This window comes from Heterodontus francisci, chromosome 4 (genome assembly GCF_036365525.1).
Source record: "Heterodontus francisci isolate sHetFra1 chromosome 4, sHetFra1.hap1, whole genome shotgun sequence".
NCBI lineage: Eukaryota > Metazoa > Chordata > Chondrichthyes > Heterodontiformes > Heterodontidae > Heterodontus > Heterodontus francisci.
The window spans coordinates 152,412,816-152,439,960 of record NC_090374.1 but is presented as its reverse complement, the minus strand read 5'-3'; the positions used below and the strand labels follow the sequence as shown (position 1 = coordinate 152,439,960).

At 42.4% G+C, this 27,145-nt stretch overlaps 1 protein-coding gene across 1 annotated transcript; it reads left to right on the top strand.

The window, feature by feature from the left end:
• The first annotated feature begins 2,027 nt into the window (after positions 1 to 2,027).
• Positions 2,028 to 26,204, top strand: dusp4 (dual specificity phosphatase 4). Its single transcript, XM_068030355.1, has 4 exons — positions 2,028 to 2,495; positions 13,706 to 13,842; positions 16,605 to 16,824; positions 22,434 to 26,204. Exons 1-4 carry the CDS (start codon positions 2,135 to 2,137, stop codon positions 22,817 to 22,819), a joined length of 1,104 nt encoding a protein of 367 aa, XP_067886456.1. The 5' UTR covers positions 2,028 to 2,134; the 3' UTR covers positions 22,820 to 26,204.
• Positions 26,205 to 27,145: the final 941 nt, after the last annotated feature.

Below are 27,145 nucleotides of genomic sequence, written 5' to 3'. Positions count from 1 at the left end.
GGAAAATGATGGTCACACTCTCCACTATTTCCTCCCTCACTTCTCTTAGCAATCTGGGATACATTTCATCTGGGCAAAGATGATAAACCACTTAATATTTCCTTTCTCACTATTTATACCAGCCAATATTTCACACTCCTCCTCTTTACAATGTCTGCATTCTCTCCTTTTGTGAAGGTCGACGCAAAGTACTCGTTAAGAACCATGCCCACATCTTCTGCTTCCGCTCACAGGTTCACATTTTGGTCTCTAATTGGCCATATTTCTTCCTTTGTTATCCTCTTGCTCTTTATTATTTATAAAACATCTTTGAGGTTTCCTTGAATTTACTTGCCAATATTTTTATACCCTCTCTTTGCTTTGCTAATTTCCTTTTTAGTTTCACCCCTCTATTTTCTATACTCAACTAGATTTTCTATAGTATTGAGCTCTAGGTATCTGACATAAATGTCCCTTTTTTGCCTTATCCTATTCGAGATGTTCTTTGACATCCAGATTTGGTCTGTAGATTTGGGAGCTCTATCCTTTATCTTTGTGGGAACATATTTATTTTCTATCTCCTCCTTGAATGCCTCCCACTCCACTGTCACTGATTTACCTTCAAGCAACTGCTTCCAGTTCACTTTTGCCAAATTACCTCTCAGCTTAGGAAAATAGGCTTTTTTTCAATTTAGAACATTTACACCCAGTCTATCTTTGTCCTTTTCCATAACCATGCTAAATCTAACTGAATTATGATCATTACAATATAAATGCCCTTCCACTGATACCCTTCCACCTGCCCAAATGTTCTTCTGAATGCATTTTAAGAATTCTATGTCCCTATACATTTTACACTGGTTTTATCCAGTTAAAATTAGAGTTGTTGAAATTCCTATTATTAGCCAAATGTTTCTGCACTCCTCAGAAATTTGCCTGAATATTCGCTCTTCTATCTCCCTTTGACTGTTTGTGGTCTATAATATGCTTCCAACCATGTAATTGCCTCTTTTATGTCCTCAGTTCAATCCATATGACCTTATTTGATAATACTCTTAGCATAACATCCCTCCTCACAGCTGTGATTGTTTAACCAATATTAACACCCCCTCATTTTTATCCCCCTCTCTAGTCCATCTGAAAACTCTAACTAAGAATGCTGAGCTGCTGTTCCTGCCCTTCTTTAAGCCATGTTTCAGTAATAGCAAGAATATCATCCTTCCAAGTGCCTATGTGTGCCCTCAGTTCCTCTGACTCATTCATTAGACTCCTTGTATTGAAGTATATAGCACTAAGCACTGAACAACTCCTTTGTTGTATATTTTCTAGTCTTTGTTTTCTCTGCCTTCCAAACATGCTTATTCATTTTCCTCTTTTCATTTCCAGCTTTGCTTCTCTCCCTTCTGAATCTGGGTTCAGGTTCCCATCCCCCTAACAAGCTATACTGATCAGGAAAGTTCTCCTGTACACATATCAGAAATTATTCTTCTTCCCTGTCCTTAGGACCATGTTTTCCCCAGTCTATAATATGGGAATTAAAGTTTCCTAATATTACAACTCCATTTTTGTTACACGCCTTTGAAATTTGCCAACAAATGTGCTCCTCCATCTCCTCTCACTGGAGCTCTATATATAAAAAAAACTCCCAACAATTTAACAGCTCCCCCTCTGTTCCTTAACTCAGGCCAAATAGATTCAGTCCTGGAACCATCTAGCAAATCCTTTCTATTCAGAACTGTAGCATCATCCTTTAATCAATATTGCCACACCCGCTCCACTTTTTTCCTTCTCTAAATCCGTGGCCTCTAGTTACCGACCATAATGCCACACATCTCTGAGTGTGTATGTGTGTACTTCTATGTATGTATATAACTGAATGTGTATATCTGTATTTATACATTGCTGTGTGTAAGTCCATTAGAGTAACAGTTGACACTGCCAGTATGGATCTACCCCCGTGATGAACACGTCATTGTCCATACATGGCTATGGAGCGTGCTCCATTCATAAGATGAGTGCATAAAAAGAGGGGTGGCCAGCGCTCTCCTGGGAATTCACAGCGGTGCTGGAGTCCGTGATACAAGCGCTGGTTGTGTTTTGTTGCTTTACAAAGCAAAGCTAGCAGCCAGATGTGGATTGCGGGGTTCTAGTGAGGATGGAGGTGTCGGATGTTGAGTGCAGCCAGGTGAAGCGGTTCGTGAGGCAGGACGGCCGCAAATATCTAATCTTGGACTGTAGATCATTCTTGGCTTACAGTGCCTGTCACATCAGCGGCTCACTCAACGTCCGCTGCAACACCATCGTCAAACGCAGAGCCAAAGGCTCTGTCAGTCTGCAACACATCATTCCGGCCGAAGAGCCCCGCCACCGGCTCCAAGCTGGCTTCTATTCCGCCCTCGTCCTGTACGACGAGAGGAGCCAACGATTTGACCTGGTCAGACACGACAGCACCGTTAACACGGTGCTCAACGCACTGCTGGGAGCCTCCTACCCAACTCAGATCTACTTCCTCAAGGGTAAGGGCGCTAACCAGTTTCCCATTCATCCATCTGCAATTGGACAACCTCCTCCATTCAACCCGCTTTGTCTTCCATTCACCCCCAGTTTAGTAGGGTTCACTACTCGGTTGGATTTGAATGTAGGAAATTGACCTGAAATTGCTCAATCCTTCGGTAAAGGACATCACGGTTCTAAAGTATTGTTTTTCGAGTTGCGATATTTAACATTAGAATTTGACATGATAATACTCGTGACATCCCGTTTGATATTAGTGTGGGTTAGTACTAGATCTACATCTTTAATATTCGGCATAATATTAGTGCTTACTGATGGTGATTATCACTAATAGTTACCAGTAATAATAATAATTCGCGTTAATAATGTGTTTATGGTATTATTAGTACTTACAGGTAACATTGATATCGACTGCTAATATCAGAAATTCTTGGTATTAGTAATTAGATAATAGTGGTCAATGGTGATAATATTTACCGATAATTGTATTCAGTGATGGCAATGTTAGCATTTACTGCTGGTTTTGTTAGATTTGTAACATTCAAACTGTTACCTGTGCACATCGATAACTGCTGCATTTTCATTGAAACCTGCTTTTACGCTTCATATATTACTCTGGTTTGTTCTAACAACGGTGGTTCTGATTTTATTCTGAAGTAAGCTTGTGTAAGAGGCCAAGTTACCAATATCTGTGAGATTTCCTTTTTCCCCCCGTTTACCATTACACATAAACCGGAATCGTTTCCTTTCAATCTGTTGGGAGAAAATGAGAAACAAGACGCCAATGGGTAGAGAGGACTCGGCATATGGTGGCTGTGAATGTTGACATCCGTCTCTGGGGGGCTCACATCCTCTTCATTCACAATTGTAAGAAATACTCCCTCCCTTCCCCCCTCCTCCACTACCGCTGTCGCCCCATTGTAATCTCAGCTCTGCCAGACGTGATTTTATCACGTCTCAACAACGGGCGAGAAAGTACATGAAACAAAACAATTATCAAACAAAAAAAAATGTACATGCCGTGAAATGAAACGATTACTGCGGTACATCAAACTGACCAGGAGACGGAGTCAGCCCGGGTCGAGCAACTTCGTCGCATTGCATGTTTACTTTTTCGCCCTGTGCTCTTTATCAATTAAATGCACATACAGCTTCACTGAGTGTTTAATATTCCAGAGGTTTCCCCGTGTACCCCTGACTGGTGCTGCTGTTACATCTCCCCTTTGTGCACCAAAAGTTACAACTATTTGCAACCAAATGGTCGGTGGAAAAATGCAGTGACATTATGTTGTTAATTAACCACATGGTGAGAATGTATCTTCTGGTGAGCGGTGTCTGTGGCTTTTATTGAACTATGTAACACTGGCGCCGTTTATTTTCGGCTTATTTCAAATTCTGTTTGTTTGCTGACTGTTCACATGTTTACCATTCTGATCTGTATCCCTGTCCCACCCTTTTGTTAATGAATGGACCCAGAAATGTGTGCGTGTGTGTCTATATGTGCGAGTTTGCATATATGAGTGGGTTTTCTCTCCAGTGTGCAGAATGGAGGATCAATCGCGTTCACTTCTCATCTGCCCATATGTAAAATGTGCCTGGAAAGCTACAGTTCTGTCCAGAGTGGCAATCTACCCTGGTGATGATCCTCTTAAAAGTAACAGGTCGGCAGCCCAAGGCAGAGTTGCGTTTGTGTATTGGCAGTTGGTTCACTTCATCGATTGTAATTAGATCCCAAATACTGCGAAAAAAATGGTAAAGAACAGAAACAGGCCATTCGACCCACCGGGTTTATGCCCGTGTTCTATCCCACACTATACTCCTCCCGCTCTAATTACATCTTCCCACTCTGCTCCTGTATCCCTCTGTTCTCCCTCGTGTATGCATCAAGTCTTCCCTTAAATACTTCAATGCTTTCTACTTCTCGTGACCACGAGTTCCACATTCTCATATAAATTATTGTTTGGGTGGAGGGCAGTGAAAACACAAGGAAGGACTTGCATTTATATAGCATCTTTCATGACCTCAGGATATTCCAAAGGACTTTACTGACAATGAAGTACTTTTTAAAGTGTAGTCACTGTACAATGTTAAATACATGACAGCCAATTTACACACAAGGTCCCACAAACGGCAATAATGGCCAGAGCAAACTTGGGCAGGGAGATTGTGTGTCCGTGATGGAGTCTACACCATTTTCCTTCCATGGCAGATTCCATTACAGATGTCCAATTCTTCCCACCTGTTTTCCTCTCTGTATTCTATCCATATGATACTTTACATCTAGCTGGTACAGAAAGTCTACCATAGTGTGTTTTGTAATAGACAGGGTTATAATATTGATCTGTAACAGCCTTTCACCCCACTCTCTCTCTTTCTCTGTACTTTATATATTTAACTTCTACCTCCCTTTCCCCTAAGGTGGGAGGAGTCAGAACTCCAGATTCCCTCAGGATGTTTACATTATAATTGTATAATACAATTTTAATTCATTAGATTAGATTCATTAGATTTTTCTTTAAATTAAGTTTTTCCTAATTTTCATTTCATCCAGAATCTTAATATCCAGAATCTAAATATCCAAATTCTATAATCACGGTCCCCCAACTTGTCTTTTCTATTGGAGTAAACAAATGCTTTTGAGCCTCTCGGAGTAGCTCAATTATCTAAACACTGGAATCATCCTGTTGATCTTCTTTATACTCTTGTCTCCCCCAGTTTGGACATTTGGACAGAGATATTCAACCTCCTGGGCATTAGGGCAGTTCAAACAGTTTTACACTATTGACCATATCAAACAACATATAGCATTCATATAGGACCTTTAACATAATAAAACATCTCAAGGCATTTTCAAAAGGGTCATCACACAAAAAAAATGGATAGCAAGCATATCTAATATTAATTAATGTGGCATTAATGTTGAATATTGTGATTAGAAATCATAGAATTGTTACAGCACAGAAGGAGGCCATTCGGCCCATGTCTGTGCTGGCTCTCTGCAAGAGACATCTAGTCCCACACCCTCGTCTTTACCCTGTAGACCTGCAATTTTTTTTTCTTCAGATAATGATCCAATATCCTTTTGCGAGTCGAAGAGACTTAGTAGTTGGCAGGAAAAAAGACAGAGGCGCAAGGGGAGAGCCAACTGTGCAACAGCCCCAACAAACAAATTTCTCTGCAGCACCTGTGGAAGAGCCTGTCACTCCAGAATTGGTTTTAATAGCCACTCCAGGCGCTGCTTCACAAACCACTGACCACCTCCAGGCGCGTATCCATTGTCTCTCGAGATAAGGAGGCCCAAAAGAAAAGAAAAAGAATCCTTTTGAAAACCACGATTGAAACTGCCTCCACCACACTCTTAGGCTGTGCATTCAGATCCTAACCACCCATTGCAGAAAAAAGTTTTTCCTCATGTTGCCTTTGGTTCTTTTGCCATTCACCTTAAATTGGTGTCTTCTGGTTCTCGACACCTCCACCAATGGGAACAGTTTCTCCCTATCTATTCTGTTCAGACCCCTCATGATTTTGAACACCTCTATGAAATCTCCTCTCAACCCTCTTCTCTAAGGAGAACAACCAGCTTCTCCCATCTCTCCACATAACTTCAGAATGGGTTTGTAGACAGGATATTAAATTTTCCTGTGGATTAAGATCACAAACTCATACTCTTGTTACATAATAATGCATCATCACAAAGCATATAACTCCTATTATTTTAACACATAGCAGGAAAGAGATTACTACCTATAAGCAGAACAGAAAAAGGTTTAACAAGATTCCCAATGTATCCCCTCTGAAGTGTTGAGAACAGAAAGACAGACTTGGCTTTTATATAGTGCTTTCTTGACCTTGGGACATCCCAAAGTGATTTTTTTGAAGTAATTTTGAATTACTGCATCTTAACTTGCCACCAGCAATTAGTCAAGACTTCCAACTACCAGATATTAGCAATATCAGAAATAATCAGTGAACAAATTGGAAATCAGCTCCTGACTTCTATATTTTGATGATTCATTGATTCCATGATCCCCAAGATATGTTCCCTGCTAGGAGGACTGGATGGTGGAATTAATCCTCATGGCCATACCACCAGCTGAACAATTAGAAAATAGTGACTGGAGGGGAAATCTACACAGCCAAAATTCACTGAGTTGGCCATGCACCTGGGAAAGGCAGCAGTGATAGAAATGAATGATTCTGAGACTCTGGTCATGGAGAAATGAATGAACCTGCCAGCTGTCCAGAACGGGGCATCCATCATCTTCTGAATATAGTTGGACACTGTGCTTTGGCCAAGGCCATTATAATCTTCTCCTTGTAGAAGTATGCAAACAAAAAAAAAATCTCAGCTGTGACCTGAACTGAACCGATATCCACTGGGTACACTGTGGCTGCAGTGTGTACAGTCTGCAAGATGTCCTGCAGCAGCTCATTAACAGCACCTCCCTCCCTGTGACTTCCACCATCAAGAACAAGAACAGCAATGTTGTGGGAAAGAAAGAAAAACTTATATTTATATTTTGCCTTTCATGACCACAGGATGCCCCAAAAAACTTCACAGCTAATAAGGCACTTTTGAAGTTTAGTCACAGTTGTAATGTAGGAAAAATGGCAGCCATTTTGTGCACAGCAAGCTCCCACATCAATGTAATAATGACCAGATAATCTGTTTTTGTAATGTTGATTGAGGGGAAAATATTGGCCAGAACATTGGGGATAACTCCCCTGCTCTTCTTTTGAAATAGTGCCATGAGATCTTTTACCACCTGAGTGGGCAGATGGCGCCTTGGTCTCATCCAAAATATGGCATCTTCGACAGTGCAGCACTCCCTCAGTACTGCATTCAAGTGTCAGCCTTGATTTTCGTGCTCAAGTCCTGTAATGGAACTTGAACTGACAACCTTCTGACACAGAAGAACACCATCACTTCTAACACTCCAACCAATCACACACTAGCCTGCCCTGGACATATACTGGCAATCCTTCATCACTTCTGGTCAAATACTGGAACTTGGTTGACTCTTAACTACTTTTGAAGTGACCTAGCAAGCCACTCCAGTTGTATCAAACAGTTAGAAGTTCAAGAAGATGGCTCTCTACTATCTTCTAAAGTACAATGAGATATAGGCAACAAATGCCAGCCTTCCCAGCAAAGCCAAATCCTGGGTATGGGGAAAAAATCTTCCTAACATCATTGTGGGAGTGGCACCAACTCAAGGACTGCAGCCATTTCATCATGTGCTGTTAGGCACAGAAGAGATGAAAATTACCAACATTTCCTAAACTAAATACTACAACGGTGATCTTCCTAATACTATATAGTGTGCCAGAATCACTTCAGCAAACATTAGAACTTGTTTCACTCTGGACCACATAAACCATGAGTGGGTCCTGCTCTCTTCTGCCAAAACTGTTCACTATTGCAGGATCATCCTGGAATGCAAAGATAACACCAAACTTCTTTTCTCTACTGCAAATTATCTTTTTAAACCCCTCTCCCTTGTCTCCTTCACCCTCTCCTCCAATAATAAGTATGAGGAGCTCATGGATTTCTTTGTCACTAAGATAGAGACCACCTGATCAGCTGCCTTTGCTGCTTCCTTCCCTTCCCCCAGCTCTCCAGGCCAAACCTCCTCTAAGTCACCCCTCCAACTAAACTTGCATCTTTCTGTAATTTCTCTCCTATCTCCTCGTACACCCTCTCTGAGCTCAACTTGTCCGTGAGATCTACGTCCTGCTCACTTGACCCTATTCCCACTAAACTGATGACCACTCAAATTCCCTTCCTGACTTCCATGTTAGCTGATATTATTAAGAGTGCTCTCTCCTCGGGTAATATCCCCTTTTTCTTCAAATTTGCCATTATCACCCCTCTCTTCTCACAAAAACCAACCCATCACCCATCCTTTCTTGGAAACTATCACACCATCTCCAACCTCCCTTTTCTTTTCAAAATCCTTGCCAGTGTTTATCCTCCCAAATACAAATCCAGCTTTCCCAGAACTCCATGTTTGAAACCCTCCAACCAGGTTTCCGCCCTTGCCTCAGTACCAAAATGACCCTTATCAAAGTCACAAATGACATCCTATGTGATTGTGACAAAGGTGCACTTTCCCTCCTTGTCCTTCTCGACCTGTCTGCAGCCTTTGACACAGTTGACTGCACCATCCTCCTCCACCACCTCTCCATGGTTGTCCAGCTGGGTGAGACTGCATTCGCCTGCTTTCATTCTTATGTATCAAGTCGTAGCTAGAGTCATTTGCAATGGCCTCTCTTCCTGCTCCCTCACTGCTTCCTCTGGTGTCCCTCAATGATCTATCCTTGGCCCCCTCCTACATCACATCAATAAGATGCCTCTTGGCGACATCATCCAAAAACACTGTCAGTTTCTACATGTACGCTGATGACATCTATGTCACCACAACATCTCTCGACACCTCCACTGTCTCTAAATTGTCAGACTGCTTGTCTGACATCCAGTACTGGATGATCAGAAATTTCCTCTAAATATGGGAAGACCAAAGCTGTTGCTTTTGGTTTCCCCCCTCCACACCCCCCCCCAACCACCACAACAATCTGTGTTCCCTTCCCTCTGACTCCATCCCTCTCCCTGCCCACTGTCCGAGGTGGAACCTGACTGTTTGCAACCTTGTTGTCATATTTGACCCTGCGATGAGCCTCCGAACACATATCCGGACTGTCACTAAGACCATCTATTTCCACCTCTGTAACTTCGCCTGACTCTGCACCAGCCTCAGCTCATCTGTTGCTGAAACCCTCATCCATGCTTTTGTTATCTCTAGACTTGACTATTCCAATGCACTCCCGGCCAGCCTCTCACATTCTACCCTCCATAAACTTGAAGTTATCTAAAACCCTGCTGCTCATGTCCTAACTCGCACCAAGTTCCATGCACCCATTACCCTTTTATTCTCTGACCGACATTGACTCCCAGTTAACTAACATCTCAATTTTACAATTCTTATGCTTGCATGTCAGCCATGGCTCAATTGGTAGTATTCTCACCTCTGAGAAGGTTGTGGGTTTGCGTCTGATTCCAGGACAACACTGGGTTGACACTCCAGTTTAGTACTGAAGGAGTACTGCACTGTCAGAGGTGCTATCTTTTGAATGAGATGTTAAACTGAGGCCCTGTCTGCCCTCTCAAATGAAGGTAAAAGATCCCATGGCTCTATTTTTCAAAGAAAAGCAGGATTGTCCTGGTCAATATTTATCCCGCAATCAACATCACAAGAACAGATTATCTGGTCATTATCACATTACTGTTTGTGGGAGCTTGCTGTGTGTAAATTGGCTGCCACATTTCCTACTTTACAACAGTGACTACACTTCAAAAGCTCTTCATTGGCTGTAAAGAATTTTGGAACATCCGATGGTTATGAAAGGTGCTATATAAATGCAAGTCTTTCTTTGGTTCTGTTTTCAATCCCTCCATGGCCTTGCCCTTCCCTATTTCTGTAACCTCTTTCAGCCCTACAATCCTCCGAGATATCTGCACTCCTCCAATTCTGGCCTCTTGAGGCTTTCCAATTTTAATCACTTGGTAGCCATGCCTTCAGCTCCAAGGCCCTGAGCTCTGGAATTCCCCCCTAAGCTGCTTCACCTCACTTTCCTCCTTTAAGATACTCCTTAAAACTTACCTCCTTGACCAAGCCTTTTTTTATTTATTTAGAGATACAGCACTGAGACAGGCCCTTTGGCCCACCGAGTCTGTGCCGACCAACAACCACCCATTTATACTAACCCTACAGTAATCCCACATTCCCTACCACCTACCTACACTAGGGGCAATTTACATCGGTCAATTTACCTATCAACCTGCAAGTCTTTGGCTGTGGGAGGAACCCGGCGAAAACCCACGCTGTCACAAGGAGAACTTGCAAACTCCGCACAGGCAGTACCCAGAACTGAACCCGGGTCGCTGGAGCTGTGAGGCTACGGTGATAACCACTGCGCCACTGTGCCACCCATATCATCTTCCCAATTATCTCCTTATGTCGCTCCTGTGAAGTACCTTGGGACATTTTACTACATGTAAATGTTTTGTGACCTTGTCCTATCAACACCTTTACTTTTGTTATCTTTTGCCCCACCCCCGCTTTATTTGCTTAAAACCTATTACATTTCTAACCTTTGCCAGTTCTGATGAAAGGTCACTGACCTGAAACGTTAACTCTGCTTCTCTCTCCACAGATGCTGTCAGACCTGCTGAGTACTTCCAGCATTTCTTGTTTATTCAATGACCCCACCTCCACCACCTTCTGAGGCTGAGAGTTCCAAAATCGTACAACACTCTGAGAGAAAAAAATTCTCCTCATCTCTGTCCTAAAAGGGCGGCCCTTAATTTTAAAACAGTGCCCCCTAGTTCTGGACTCCCCCACAAAAGGAAACATTTTTTTCACATCCGCCTTGTCAAGACCATTCAGGATCTTATAAACTCCCCTCACTCTTCTAAACTCCAGTGAAAACAAGCCCAGTCTGTCCAACCTTTTCTCATAAGTCAACCTGCTCATTCCAGGTATCAATCTCGTAAACTTCCTCTGAACTGTCTCCAACACATTCACATCCTTCCTTAAATAAGGAGACTAAAACTGCACACAGTATTCAAGATGTGGTCTCACCAATGCCCTGTATAACTGAAGCATAACATCCTTACATTTATTTTCATTTCTTCTCATAATAAAGGATAGCATTCCATTAGCCTTCTTTATGACTTGCTGTACCTGCATACTAACTTTTTGTGACTCATGCACTAAAACACCTAGATTCCTCTGCACCTCGCAGTTCTGCAGTCGTTCTCTGTTTAAGTAATACTCTGTTTTTTTTATTCTTACTGCCAAAGTGAACAACTTCACATTTTCCCACATTATACTCCATCTGCCAGATTTTTGCCCACTCATTCAACCTATCTATGGGCGGCACAGTGGCGCAATGGTTAGCACCGCAGCCTCACAGCTCCAGCGACCCGGGTTCAATTCTGGGTACTGCCTGTGTGGAGTTTGCAAGTTCTCCCTGTGTCTGCGTGGGTTTCCTCCGGGTGCTCCGGTTTCCTCCCACATGCCAAAGACTTTCAGGTTGATAGGTAAATTGGCCATTATAAATTGCCCCTAGTATAGGTAGGTGGTAGGGAAATATAGGGACAGGTGTGGATGTGGTAGGAATATGGAATTAGTGTAGGATTAATACAAATGGGTGGTTGATGGTCGGCACAGACTCGGTGGGCCGAAGGGCCTGTTTCAGTGCGGTATCTCTAAACTAAGCTAAACATATCAGTCTGTAATCTCCTTATGTCCTCTTCACAACATACTTTCCTACCTATCTTTGTCTCATCTGCAAATTTAGCTACCATGCCATTGCTCCCCTCATCTAATTGATGTAAATTGATATAAATAGTAAAAAGTTGATGCCCCAGCACAGACCCCTGTGGGACACCACTTGTTACATCCTGCCAATCAGAAAAGGACCCATTAATGCGTATTCTCTGTTTTCTGCCAGCCAGCCAATCTTCTTTCCATGCTAATGTTACCCACTACACCATGAGCTCCTACTTTGCGCAATAACCTTTTATGTGGCACTTTGTCAAATGCCTTCTGGAAATCCAAGTACAGTACGTCAACAGGCTCCCCTTTAGCCATGGCACATGATACTCCCTCAAAGAAGTCCAATAAATTGGTTAAACACGATCTCCCTTTCACAAAGCCATGCTAACTATTCCCGATTACCATGAGTTTTTCTAAGCGCCCAGCTATAGCCTCCTTAATGATTGATTCTAAAACCTTCCCCCACATTAGATGTCAAGTTAACTGGCCTATTGTTACCTGTTTTCTGCCTCCCCCACTTCTTGAATAGAGGGGTTATATTTGCAATTTTCCAGTCTGATGGAACCTTTCCAGAATCTAGCGAATTTTGAAAAATTAACACCAACGCATCTACTACCTCATTAGCCACCTCTTTTAAGACCCCAGGATGAAGACCATCAGGATCCGGGGACTTGTCAGTCTGCAGCTCCATCAGTTTGCTCAGAACCGCTTCCCTGGTAATTGTAATTTCACCAAGTTCCTCTCTTCCTTCCACCTCCTGATTTATAGCTATTACTGGACTTTTTTTTGTATTCTCTACAGTGAAGCCAGAAGCAAAATATTTGTTAATTTCATCCGCCATTTCCTTATTATCTACTATTAACTCCCCATTCTCACTTTCTAGAGAACCAACACTCACTTTATTTACTCTTGTCCTTTTTAAATATGTGTAGAAACTCTTGCTATCCGTTTTTACATTTCTAGCTAGCTTCCTCTCATACTCTAATTTCTTTCTCCTGATTAACCTTTTTAGTCATTCTCTGCCGTTCTTGATATTCTGACAAATCATCTGAACTGCCACTCATCTTTGTGCATTTATATGCTTTTTCCTTAAGTTTGATGCTTTTCTTAACTTCTTTTGTTAATCATGGATGGTGCGTCCTCCCCTTAGAATTTTTCTTTATAGTAGGAATATACTTATCCTGAGTATTCTGAAATATCCCCTTGAATGTCTGCCACTGCTTCTCTATTGATCTATCTCCTAGCCTAGTAACCCAGTTCACTTCAGCTAGCTCTGCTTTCATGCCCACACAGTTGCCCTTATTCAAGTTTAAAATACTAGTCTTAAACTCACTCTTCTCTCTTTCAAACTGGATGTAAAATTCATTCATATTGTGACCATTGCTACCTAGAGATGCCTTTACCCTGAAGTCATTAATGAATCCAGTCACATTACACAATATCAAGTCTAATATAACCTGCTTTCTGGTTGGTTCCAGAATGTGCTGCTCTCAGAAACTATCTCGAAAGCATTCTATGAATTCCTCATCCAGGCTACTATTGCCAATCTGATTTTTCCAGTTTATACATAGACTAAAATCACCCATGATTACTGCCGTCCCTTTATCACAAGCACCCAATATTTCTTCTTTACACATTGCTTTTTTCCTTTTGCATTGAAATTAAAGGAATAGAAAATTGGTGGGGTGTAAACAAGCTTCTACTGCCCACTTTGCACTAATATCCAAGACATATTTCACCCACTTTTGAGTTTTGGGGATTATAATGAGTACCATTACCCAGATCCCTTCAATCCTGTAAAGTACATTGACCTCAGAAAACCACAAAAAACTAGCAGTGTGTAATAAGACTATGCTTCTTTACTAATGCAGGAGGATATGAGAGATTTTCTTCAGAGTATCCTGAGTTCTGCATAAAGGCAAAAAGTCTATCGGGAATCTTGTCACCATCCAACATTGAGTCACCTGGAATAAGTTCAAGTGCCTGCGGGACTCCACTCCATGACCAGGTAGCACAGCCTCTCTGTCCCAATTGTCTTTCACTTCACTCCTCTTTTCCCAGTTTGCAGAGATAAAAATGGGAGTGGGACTCTTATCATATCTGATTTATTGTGAATGTTCCTATCTACTGACTGGCTTGTTAATAGCTTGTCCTCGTTTGGAGGCTTGTAGCTACTTACAAACATGTTAATTGAGAACTGCCTCCATCAAATAAGTTAATACAAAAGCAAAATACTGTGGATGCTGGAAATCTGAAATACAAAAAGAAAATGCTGGAAACGTTCTGATGAAAGGTCACAGACCTGAAACGTTAACTCTGCTTCTCTCCCCACAGATGCTACCAGACCTGCTGAGTATTTCCAGCACTTTCTGTTTTTACTTCAGATTTCCAGCATCTGCAGTATTTTGCTTTTATGAAAACGAGAAATTGCAATTGCATAGTGCCTTTCCCATCCTCAGGACATCCCAAAGTTCTTCACAGCCAATGGAATACTTTTGCATTGTGGTTACTGCTGTGATGTAGGGAAATGCAGCAGTCAAAAATGCACACAGCAAGGTCGCACAAGTAGCAGCGTGTATTGACACGAGAACCTGTTTAGTGATGTTGGTTGAGGGATAATATTGGCCAGGGCTCCGGGAAGAACTCCCCTGCTCTTCTTCAAATAGTGCCATGGGATCTTCTTTGCCAAAGAGAGGGCAGAGAGGATCTTGGTTTAACATCTCATCTGAAAGACAGCACCTTGAGCAGCACAGCATTTGAGTGTCAACATAGATTATGTGCTCAGGTCTCTGGAATGGGATTTGCACACACAACCTCTGACTCAGAGGTGAGAGTGCTGCCACTGAGCCAAAGCTGATGTCTGAGTCATGGGCTGGGTGTGTAGCAGTGGATTTTTACCCCTAGGTAACCCCTACATTGTGTACAATGTTGCTACACAAAACGTGGAGTGAATCCTATTGATTTTGAAATGCATTCTGTGAAAATAGTAATATGCAAATGTGTACAGAGATTTTTGCTATATATATATTAATGAAGGGAGGACTTTGCCCTGCTTTCCCTCAATTCTTTCTAGTGGTAGTCCCAGGCACAGTAAGTGTTCTTTTTTTTAGTTAAAGACACTACTGATAAAGCAATATGATGTAAAGAATGCACAGTCAGGTGGAAGTCAGAAGTTGCTGAGCAAGGCCATGTCATAACGGAGAATTGTCCGTTAAGGTGATGCAGTGTAAGATCGGAACCAGGGCTTAGTGTAGGCATGAAAGAATATGGAGGAGGATGGCTTTACCAGAGTCAACTGTTCTCTTCCAGTTTATTGCCTTTACTTCTAACAAATGTGTTTCCCCAAACCTTCTGACAAACTGTAAGGTCCCAACTGGAACTGAGCGAGATAATGTTTCCTAGAATGAAGCTGCCATAATCCCTGATGTCATAGCGTTGTGATGTCATAGCGTTGTGATGTCATAGAGTTGTGATGTCATAGAGTTGTGATGTCATAGAGTTATGATGTCATCAAATACTATTATCATTCACATTGGTATTCCATGACTCTGTCTTCTTGTTGTACAGTGCTGCTACATTTCAGCATACTTCTAGCAGGGTAAAAGAGCAGGATGAAGGCAGCCAACCTGAAAACCAGTCCCCCTGCCATGTCCTCCCATTACTGTTCACCTGCAGTCCACAGAGTCTCCAGAGACCAGACAGTCCAAATTCATTCTGTGTGTACCCCACAGTGTCCCACTATAGCACATGACTGAGACTGAATGGTTAGCATTGAAAAGTTTCACAGCCACCCCTAGCCACCAACTGACCTCTTGCCAAATATAAAAGTCGGCGCAAGTTACGTATCTAGCTAGATGTGATCAATAATGCAAAAGTTCTTAATTTTTTTAAAAAGTGTTAGTTGAGTGCTCCAGTTTTGCATTATACTATAGAGGATCTGGGTTCTTTGTTGCAATACCCCCCACCCCTGTGAGATCTGATCTCATTGATGTTCTAGAGGGGCAAGTTACCAAGCTGAAGAAGGAAGGAACATCAGAGAGAGTCAAGAGTGAGGCAAAGCCATTCCCATTGACATGAAAGCATGGGTAGAGAAACTGAACAGGTTTTCAAAGTGTCTACTGGGTCCAGGAAGGAAGAGCGCATAAGAACATAGGAAGAGAAGGCCATTCAGCTCCATGAACTTGTTCCACTATTCAATCACATCATGGCTGATCTGTACTTCCATTCCATTTACTCACGCTTTTTCCATATCTCTTGATACCCTAACCCAACAAAAATCTATCAATCTCAGTCTTGAAAGTTTCAATTGACCCAGCATCCAATCTTTTGGGGATGTGAGTTCAAGATAAGAAGGTTTACAAATGGTCTAAGCAATGGGGAGTAATTCCAGTGCTGCAGTTCCAATGGCTGGACCTTACATTGTGTCAGAACAGCATGTGATGATGAAACATCACATACAGAAAACATGCTGCTCATCGCTTCATTATCTAGACTGTTTGAGGCCCATGAATTATGAAGTCATGGCAAGCTGGATCTTCCTGTTATACACGGAACCACTGCTGCCTATTCTACGTTGTTCCATGGTGTTATGTTGTGATACAATACGGTAACATCTCAGAGCCAATTGCATTGGGAGACTTGCTTGTTAGTCGTGCATAATATGAAATTAAGGCCCACTGCTGGCAAGTGTTCAGAAAGTCAACTGCGTAGACTGCTGTCATTGTTATAGCAACTATTGTTATATATACTGATTCATATATTTGATTATAGGGTGGCCCAGTGGAAATACTCCCTTTTCTCTACCTTGGAAGTGCATATCATGCATCTAAAAAGGATACGCTCGATGCCATGGGAATTACAGCTCTCCTAAATGTCTCCTCCAACTGTCCTAACCATTTTGAGGATCATTATCAATATAAATGCATTCCAGTGGAGGACAACCAAAAAACAGACATCAGTTTCTGGTTCATGGAAGCAATAGAGTATATTGGTAGGACATATATCTCTAACTTCATAACCGTCACTATTTATTGCCTGGTTTCTTAGTGTTTTACTTTCACTAAATAGTCAGTGATTAGATGTTTGGGGCATTATTTTTAGACTAGTCCTTTGTTACCCTACAATGTTGAGAAGGTATCACTTTTAAGTGTTCCCAATGCAGACCTTTGGCACCCCAGCTGCATCCATCTAGAAAATTGAAGGTAAATCACAGGGCACATACTGTCCTCCTTGCTTAAATTGCTAACAGGTGCTCTCAGTATATGAACTGCTGAGCCAAGAGCACTAATTTATAAAAAGCACCTACTGTGGCTTAATCTTTTACAGAATTCTTAGGGACTAATTTTCATGCCCTAATGTTCCATTTACATTTCAAAACAGGGCTGGAGTGGGACCAGAATTGTGAGGGACACAGAATCATTGACTTACCGCCAACCTTAATCCAGGAGGCTAGAGCGTCCATTAAAGGAATCCTCAGCTGCAGTCAGGGAATGCTGGATGCTAGTTGGCAATTTTTTATGCCAGTTACATGTGGGCTTATAGGCTTCCATATTTAATGTCCTCCCTGCTGTCGATGTTGCAAAAATTTTGGCAGCTGCTCTAAACAGGTGCTTCCCTTCAACTGAGACTCATCTACATCCTCCCCCTTAAAGTGCTGCCACAGGCCCTTCAAATTTGGCTATCCCACTGTAGTTCATGCTCACCAGACTGTCGAGCTCCCTACCTCCTTCGGGAGTGACACAGTGTGTGCACTGCCCACTGCCTGCCTGATGTGCCTCCCTTTCCAAAATTGAGCCTCTATTGATCTTCAACTAGAACTATCTAGGTTCTACGTGATATGGATGGAAAGGGTTAAAGATTGAGTCACCCTCAGAATTGAGGAGATTGTGTAATTTAAACCAATATTATTTTTTGCTTGATCACATTATTAGTCACTATTGATATTCTGTTTTGTTTTTAAATCTCTGTGACTTTACCTCTTACATACAATGAATGTTGAAAGTATCATGAGGGAAGTAGGAGTCAATGGGTTCAATCTACTGGCACAATGTGTTGGTCGGTCACCCACACAGGCAGCGAGGAGGCCCTCTTGATTCTGAGGCTCTTGCTTCATTTAAATCAGGCAGGCAAGCTGTAGAGTGCAAAACAGGCGACCGGATTGAGGCATCATGATTGGTTCGGGGGGTCACGAGAAAGGTGGGTTAGAGAGGGATCACGATCATGGATGGTGGGGATCCCAAAGTGGCAGCAGCCCAGATCAATTTCATGAACCTTGGAGGGGAATAATTCAAAACTTAGCTTTAGCGGGCATCATTGGCTCCATCACCCATGCACTTTGGACACCCAGTGTTAGGCCTCTTTCAGAAAGGAGGCAGCCACATCACCAGTTTTACTCGAGAGGTAAGAGGACCAGCCCCATTTTAAAGCCGAAGGCACTTCAAATCAACCCCAATGAGACTGACTCTGTGAACAAACTGAGGTAATCCACACAATCAAAATGATGGCACCATTCAACAATTTGCATATAGCACCTTTAAAGTAGTACAGTAAAGTGTCCAGGGTGCAATACAGGAGTGTTATCAAACAAATTTGATACTGAGATACGTGAGGAGATGACCAAAAGCTTGATCAAAGAGACAGGGCTGGACTTGATCTGGCCCTTGGAGATGGGCTGGGAAGCGGGCGGGGGGTACACAAAATGGTGTGGGATGGCATCGGGTGGCATGCATGACATTCTCCGATCCCCATACCATTTTGTCCACGGCAGGCAGAAGTCCACCAGGAGACCAATTAAGCCAATTAGATGGTCCATTAAGGGTCACCTCCTGCCTCTGCTGGCTGTTAGGCAATGTCGGAGGGGCCCACTGCTGCGTGGAGACACTGCCAGGTATGACCTGGCGGCCTTCTGGTGAGTTTGGGGTGGGGGGAGCCCACCTCTAGGTGCAATCCCTGGGCCATCAAGGGGCCCCTCAGGGGCAATGGCTGCCCCGCAGCAAGAACCCCCCCCCCCCCCCCACCCCACACCTGCCCTCACCAACACCCCGTCATGCAAGCCCCCACCTGCCAAGAATGAGGAATATTAATTCTGCCACATGAACATTAATTTTAAACTGTTACTGGAGTGAAGAAAGAACTGGGTTAAAAAAAAAACCACAATGGATCCTCGGCTGGAGAGACATTTTTGCATATTAACAGACAGTACTTGGAAAGGACAAAGGGGCTACTCCCTGCTCCAATTTAATCCACAATGGACTTTTGATTACCGGATGTTGAAGGTGGAGGTGAAGGTGGAGGAGCTTGCATTCCAGGTTAACTACTAAGATGGCTGAATACACAGAAGACCTGGTCAGCTCAGTTTAATCACATGACTAACTGGCTGTTGCAGGAATTTGAACTTGCCACAGAGTTTTGAACTGGCAGAAAGCTGTTTGTTCCTGGACTGAAAAGACCTCTTGTGGCTGGCTCGCCGCAGCCTTTCCTGTCTGCTTCCATCTCTTTCTCATGGAACTGAAACTCACTGAAGATACATGAACCCCAAGAGAGAAAAGTCTCCTAGAGTGAACAAGGTTTAAGAAGAATACTGGGGCCCAACGAAAAGCAAGAATTACCTACAAGCAAGGACTGTACAGTGAGCTTGAAGCACAGTAACAAGAAATTCTTCAGATATTGCCTCAAACCTCTCCACTTTATTTTTCTTCTGCTCTTTTCTGTGTCTATTTGCATGTGCGTATTGCATATGCATGCTCGCGTGGGGTGAGGCGTGTATCCATAGCTGTTAACTGAATTAGAGTTTAAGTTTAAATTTTAATAAATTTCACTTTTCTTCTTGAAACCTAAGAAAGCCTGTTTGTGCTCATTTCTTTACCTTATAATTGGAAAGTGGTGAACAAGAATTTATCAAGGGGGAGCTCAAAACACAGTGTGTTTAAAATTAAACCCTGTTACAGTAAGACCAGGTGAAGGCTGTAAGGGATCCCTGGACACCTTTCTCACCTGGTTGCAACACCCCCACAACCACCTCACCGGGTCCTGCCTGTGGCCCCAGTGACCCTGACCCCACTTAACTTGGTCCTGGGGTCTCCTCCACCTTTGCGGCTCTGGGCCTCCTGCAGTATTGGCAGTGGCCACCGCTCCTGGTGGCGCTGCTGATACTGCTGAGCTGCCAGCCCTCTGATTGGCTGGCTGCTCTTGGGGCAGAATTTTGTCCCTTAAAGGGACAGCGTCCCGATAGCAGACAGTTAATTGCCTGCCTCCTGTTGAATTCAGCTGGGGCTCAGATAGAGGGCCGAGGCAGGGCTGCTCCCTGCCTTCCCGCCTGTTGCCGATCTAAAATTCAGCCCATAGTTTTTAAGGTCTGTTGTAAAGGAGGAGGGAGAGCTGGAGAGGCAGAGATGTTTAGGGAGGGAATTTCAGAGCTTATGGCATTGGCAGTTGAAGGTACATCGGCCAATTGTGGAGCAATTAAAATCAGGGATGCGCAAGAGGCTAGAATTGGAGGAGCACAGACATCTCAGCGGGTTGTAAGGCTGAAGGAGTTAGAGATAGGGAGGGGTGAGGCTATGGAGGGATTTAAAAACAAGGATAAGAATTTAAAAATTGAGCCATTGCCAGACTTGGAGTCAACGTAGGCCAGTAAGCAGGTGTAATGAGTGAATGGGACTTGTGAGTTAGGCTATGGGCAACGGCGTTTTGGATAAGCTCAAGTTTGCAGAGAGTGCAAGGTGGGAGGCCAGGGAGGAGAGCATTGAAATAGTGGAGTCTAGATCTAACAAAGGCATGGATGAGCGTTACATTAGCGGATGAGCTGAGGCAGTGGCAGAAACAGGCAATATTACAGAGGTGGAAATAGGCTATCTTGGCGATAGAGAGGATATAGAGTCAGAAACACAGCTCAGGGTCAAATAGAATGCCATGGCTGTGAACAGTCTCAGACACTGGCCAGGGAGGATGATGGAGTCAGTGGGTAGAGAAGGGAGTCTGTGGCGGGGAGCAAAGACAATTGCTTTCGTCTTCTGGAGTGATTTGAATTTAAACCCAAACAGCTACTGACCAAACATGTCACTGGTAATATTTTACAGCAGCTCTGTTATCTATTTCCTCGTGGTTTTCAAGTTAACCTTTCACATCCGTACTGCATCTTTAGTGTTGTGAAATCCACCTGAAAACATTCACCTACTTCCTGCTTCTTTAATAGGAAAAATTTACTGACCAGTTTTGTTTAAATGTCTGCTAATCAAAATGTTTTTGTTGAAACATAAATTTGAAGCAGAAAAACTGACCATAGGAACAAGAGTAGGCCATTCAGCCCCTTGGGTCTGCTCTGCCATTTAATTAGATCATGAGTGATCCATACCTCAGCTCCATTTACCCACTTTTGCTCCATATCCCTTTATACCCTTACCCAACAAAAATCTTATTTCAAAGGTTTATGAAACTCAGTGAAAAGAGAAACCTCCTCAACGTCTAACTTTAGTTCTATGTTTAAGTAACTTATATGCAGAGAGTTCCAGTAGTCGGTTACACATAGCCTAAAACTATTAAAATTAACTGCTGCATGTGATACTCATGATCTATGGATGATCATTGACAACATTCCATCAGCACTTTTCCCATTAGGCTAACCAATTAGCAATCATCTGGCTTGTTCCTTATTCTCTTTTGGAAGATTGGAATCATGTACACTGTCCACATCATTAATAGTTGGATACTACTCGAGTAACCATGGAGATCCCAAAAAATCTACCAGAGCCTAACTAATCTCCTTTCACCTGGCCCCGATAATGCTAGATTTAACCCATCAGACCCAGGAAGCTTGTCAAGCTTCAATCCTTCATGTTTCTGCATAACACAAGCCAGTGAATATAAATAATTGAGAAAGGGAAGGAGCCCTTGCTGTAAACATACTGAATGTAATATAAAGATGGTGTCATTTCATCACTATCCATTGGACTGTTTGAGACCCAGGAAGGATTATTAAACCAACAATGTGAAGAAGCCATGTTTATTAGGGTCCTGTCTGTAGATTTGAGCAACTGTAAAGGAAAGGGTAATAAGTGACTCCTGTACAAAACTGTGAATGATTGAGAGATATTTTACATTTCACGTACTTTTCAAAAGGGATCATTTAGGTTTTTTTTGAAAAAGAAAGGTAAAATCAAATTGTTGAAAGGACTGATTGAGGTTTATGTGTGTGCGCCAGGGGTGGGGAAAATTTGTGCTGGGGTGGGGGGGTTGAATGTATGTGGGTTTGTGCTGGGAGTGTAGATGAATTTGTTTGGGGGAGGGCTAAGCTCGTGCTGGGAGTGTGGGTGGGTTTGTGCTGGGGTAGATTTATACAGGGGCAGGGGGATGAGATTGAGGCTAGGCTTGTGTTGAAATAGGGGGTTGTATGCTGGGGTGGAGGTGGGTTTGTGCTGGGATTAACTTTAATTTACTGTACTAGTGGATAATAAATCGGAATGTGAATTCTTTAGGATCCAGGCTTGATGGTGTATATATTACTTTCCCATTTTGATTGTGCTCAGGTTCTCTCTTGGTACACCACAGCTTGTTTTGAATCTGCTCTGCCTCACACACGTCTGCTGTTCTTTTTCTTTTCAGATTCTGTCAAAAAAGTTGATGGCCGAATACTGGTTCACTGCCAAGCTGGCATCTCACGATCTGCCACCATCTGCCTTGCTTATTTAATGATGACTAAACGCGTGCGGCTGGAGGAGGCCTTCGAGTTTGTCAAGCAGAGACGGAGCATAATCTCTCCCAACTTTAGCTTCATGGGGCAGCTGTTGCAGTTTGAAACTCAGATCCTGGCACCTTCGTGCTCTGTAAAAACTGCCAGTCCTTCAGGGGCCCTCAGGGAACAAAGCAAATCTTCATCAACCCCAACATCTCAGTTTGTCTTCAGCTTCCCAGTGTCTGTCAGTGTTCATTCAACCCCGAATGGTCTTAGTTACTTACCCAACCCCATCACAACATCACCAACTTACTAATGGATGACAGTTAACAAACTCAGCAATGCGTCTATAAATTATATCCAATAGAATATCCAGTCAAGTGTTTGTTAAACAATCTGATCCTCTTATTTTAAAGGAGCAGAAGTAGGTTGGCATTCAGTTTTGACAATAATTAACTTAGAAAAAAACTGACTAGTTTTACACCTCATTTCTTAAGTGTGAAGACTGGAAACTGTCTTTTGCAATAAGTCACTTTTGAATAAACATGAAGTTTTCTTTGACTTTCTAATTAAATGCATTTGCCTCAGTATTTATATTGCAACTACCAATTAATGCAAGGTTCCTTCTCTATGGACAAGCTACCAGTGTGGGTCCCCATGTCAAATTTCTAGTAGGCAGCAAGTTAATATCTCTTTGCCCATGTGTAAATCATACTGGGACTTTCTTCTGGTGTTGCCATCAGCACCAGAATCTAAAATGGCTAAAATGAATAAAGGGATCACACTCCAAGTGTGAGAGAGAGAGATCTGCTACGTATCACTCTGTTCATTGGTGCCAGGCCAATTAATGAAGCATTCCAATCTCCCTGTCACATTTCTGACTGGTTGGGCCACTGCTTGGGATAGCTGCGATGTGACTTGGACTTTCAGCTAACTTACCTGTTTTCAGCTTTCTGAATTGAAAAAGGGGTTGGAAATGAACAGGTATAAAGTGGGGAAAGAAAACACCAAAATATAAATGAATACTTTTGTACTTGATGATCTGTTTGTAGAAAAATTATCCCCAACAAGATTGTAACCTGTATAAGATCAGAAAACCATCTCTTCTAGTGACGAGACACAGGAGCCCTACACACACTAGAAAAACTCAAAGTTTAGGAACAACTTGGATTGCCCACTTGCACAGAAAATAAATCCTCATCAGCAAGCTAGGTTATCCTTATAGATGGAAAGAAATGGTGTGCTGTAGTCTCTCAGGATGGACAGGCCATTGGGAGTTTGGAACATTTCATGAATGAATCCACAGTGCTGCAGTATCCACCAGAGTCCAAATAGTCCTGCATCCTTTGGAGAAGCTAGACTGCTTCCTGGTAATTTGATTGCATCTCACGTCTAAAACACCACGATCAGAAAACCACCAGACTATCACAACCAAGTTGAAAGATAAAATCTAATTGGCTGAGAGATGTTTCCCATGGCAAAGTGAAGCCAGCTCACCTGTAGATTCCCCTGACGATATGTGACATTACACAATCATTCAGAGGTACGGAGAGGGGTCAGGGGCCAGCACAGTACCATGTCAGAGAAACACTGTACCTCTTAAAATGCAAAAACAATGTCGAGTTGAAAGCACAATTTTAAAAAAGTGTGACTCAAGTGAATGATTGAAACTTGTTTCACTGAATGGCCACAGTGCAGACAGGCTGGACAGTGAATCAGTTTGATCTGCAATCTCCAACACTGTGGAGTGGCTATTACTGTTTCGTTCTGTACAGGCCACAGATCTTTCTCAAGCTGTAATTTGCTTTTAAATTGAACTCTCTACCAATAGCAATTTACTCTGGACCTTTTTTAGAAGCTGTTTCTGGTTGGCTGGGTTTGAAGATCAGAAATGAGCCTTCTGTTGACTAGTCCATCTTCACGAAACAATACCCTCTAGATTCTCTGATGCTCAGCGATTTTATTATCTTTTAAACCTCTTTTCCAAAGCCAGTTGTTACTGTGGTCCCTACGCAGTACAGACCAGCTGGTAAAGGATTTTCTTAAAAGCACAGCTTTGGTCTTGTATATATTTTTGACTTCAGTCTTATTTAAATCATCAGGAGTGGTGTGTGGTTGGGAGGGGTTATTTTTTGAGTATGTGCTGTTGGAGCCTTGAAGGCATATCTGGAGAGGAAGGCTCCCCAGCTGTGGCGCATGCTCAGAAAATCAACCAAGTGTCTCAGATGCACCCATTCAAACTCAATATTTTTTTCTACTTGTCAATATAATGGCCCAGAATTTAATGGGAAAGTAATGGTGAGATTAATACATTCATCATTATTAATGCAGCATTTGTGACGAGGAAGAGACATGCCATGAGTTGCAAATCATCACAAGTTGCTGGACAATTTGTGCCACTCTGCTGTTAATCTCCTAACAATGAGAACTTGCCCTCAAACTCCTTGTGAGTGTCAAGAAATTGCTGGATTTTTGCCATAAATACAAATTAAACTCACTGTAGAAAGTTAGGGCTGCTATTTCACAGTGTAAAGACCCTGTGAATCCTGAGAGGCCAGTCCACCTGGAAACCCAGAAAGGGAACAACTGAAACTGTGGAATCTCACCCCTGCGGGTGGTAAATCCTAGAGGATTTTTAATTTTCTTTTTATCCTTAGTGTTCCTATCAGTCTCTTTTCTTTCTCTCTTAGTCCAATCATTATTTCCCTCTATTTATCTTTCTGTATTTAATTTGACTCTAATTCACCTTATTTCCTTCACTGTCTTTCACTTCATTTCCTTCTCTATCCTTAAATTTCATTGGTTAAGGGGATAGACTGTTCATCTCATAGTTCAGCAAAATCCCAGATGCCCTTTTGACCATTATTAATTCACACACAAGATGTCCCACTTCCTTAAATTCAGGGCCAATAAGAATCATTGTTCAATCAGAGTTTTATAAGCCATTAATGAGATTATTTAAAAACCTGCTTGTTGAGCACCCACCATTGGAGCCTCACCTGAATGTAGATCATGGCACAGAATCAATGTTCCACTGTTATAGCCCTATCTCTGATCCCCACTCCTACCTAGTAAGGCTGTTCACTGATTCAGAGCATCAGAAAATTAACCCTAATGCAATATACACAAGTAAACATTTTGATATTTGCACATTATTTGTCCTATCTATTTACGAGTAAGGAGCAGTAAGTGTTATTTCAGAAATTGCTTGAGAAAAATGTACAATCAGCAGTATATGAATGTGTTGTGGTATTTTATACTTTATATATAAATCATTTCATTTGTCTCTCTGAAGGTCAGAATCTCTGATTTATTTATTGCCCAAGGAACTATTTGTAAAATAAAAAGGAAAAGGTAAACTTTTCAACTATCATTGGCTGTCATTGGGTGTGTTGATACTTTTTTTTACTATGTTTCCAACAATATTGTCAACTTAAAACAGGTCACCTTCAAATGCTACAGGGATTGCTCATTGGTGTACGTGGACCTGGAGTGCAGTTTCTGTTGTTTACTGCTGCATAGACATGACAGAGATTCACCCTCGCTGTAATACAGCAAATATACTGTCACGTATATGACTTGACTGGCCTGAGGTAAAAATATTCCACATCTAACTGGGACCGAAACTGACCTCACCGATCTAATTGTTTACTTATCTGTTCTTGGGATGTGCAATCCCTAGTTGCTATGAGATGGTGGGGCCCACTTGAAAGGGCGTTAAAAGTCAAGGACATGTGGACTGGGGTCACATGTAAGACAAACCAGGTAAAGATGGCAAGATCCCCCCATAAAACACATAAGTGAACCAATCTATGGTCATTCTTTTCTGGTGCTAGCCCACAGATTTATGGTTTTGACAGCATTCAAACTCACAAACTCTGGGTTGTTGATCCACTAGTGGTACTAATGCCACTAGACTGCTCTGCTTGATTTTACCAACTGCTCTCCAAAACTTTTTTAAGGTGTGATTAACTTTGTTCTTCACTCCTCAAAACCTCTTATTCTCAGTTATTTACATTGTTTTCTTTTGCCCTACCTCCCACAGTGAATTTAAAGGTGGTGAATTTCTGCAAAGGGGAGGGGATTCTTTCTCCCTCACCCACTCTAACTACATTGAAATTACCCTGGAGATCCAGAATAAACAGCATAAACCATCGAAGTAGGCGTGTGCGAGTGGGAAACCCCTTCTGGAAATGTCCCTCTGCAGTATCTCCTTGAGATGCAAGTACTTCTGTTGTTTTTTTGTGTTTATTCTTCCTTCCTCAAATCCTTTTCTCTGCTTACAGTTATAATTTCTTTAATTGACTTATAGACCTTGCCAATATAGACTTTTGTCAATTAGCACCACACAGGTAGATTTCCCTCACTGTCCAGTCTTCACTGACTAGAACCTGGGCAAGTTGTCATTCAGCATGGTCAGGCTGGCCAACTGAAGCTGGTCACAATGTCTGAAGTCAGCATCAAAGCACCTTATAAATGGCCTTTGCTGTAACCAGCAGAAATATCAGTCCACTCTGCAACAGAAGAATAACTCATCCCAGACAACTTTGTTAGCTCAGTAGCTGTCCTCCCAATTCCCCTGTGCTCGCTGACATACATTGGCTCCAGGTTCACCAATGCCTGGAATTTAACATTCTCATCC

What these genes read in the sequence shown, in the direction of transcription:
- dusp4 (XM_068030355.1), top strand. Translation starts at nt 2,135, where the DNA reads ATGGAGGTGTCGGATGTTGAGTGCAGCCAGGTGAAGCGGTTCGTGAGG. An exon ending in TCAGATCTACTTCCTCAAGG is followed by an intron (nt 2,496 to 13,705) that starts GTAAGGGCGCTA and finishes TTACTAATGCAG; the next exon opens with GAGGATATGAGAGATTTTCT. An exon ending in GGAAGCAATAGAGTATATTG is followed by an intron (nt 16,825 to 22,433) that starts GTAGGACATATA and finishes TTTTCTTTTCAG; the next exon opens with ATTCTGTCAAAAAAGTTGAT.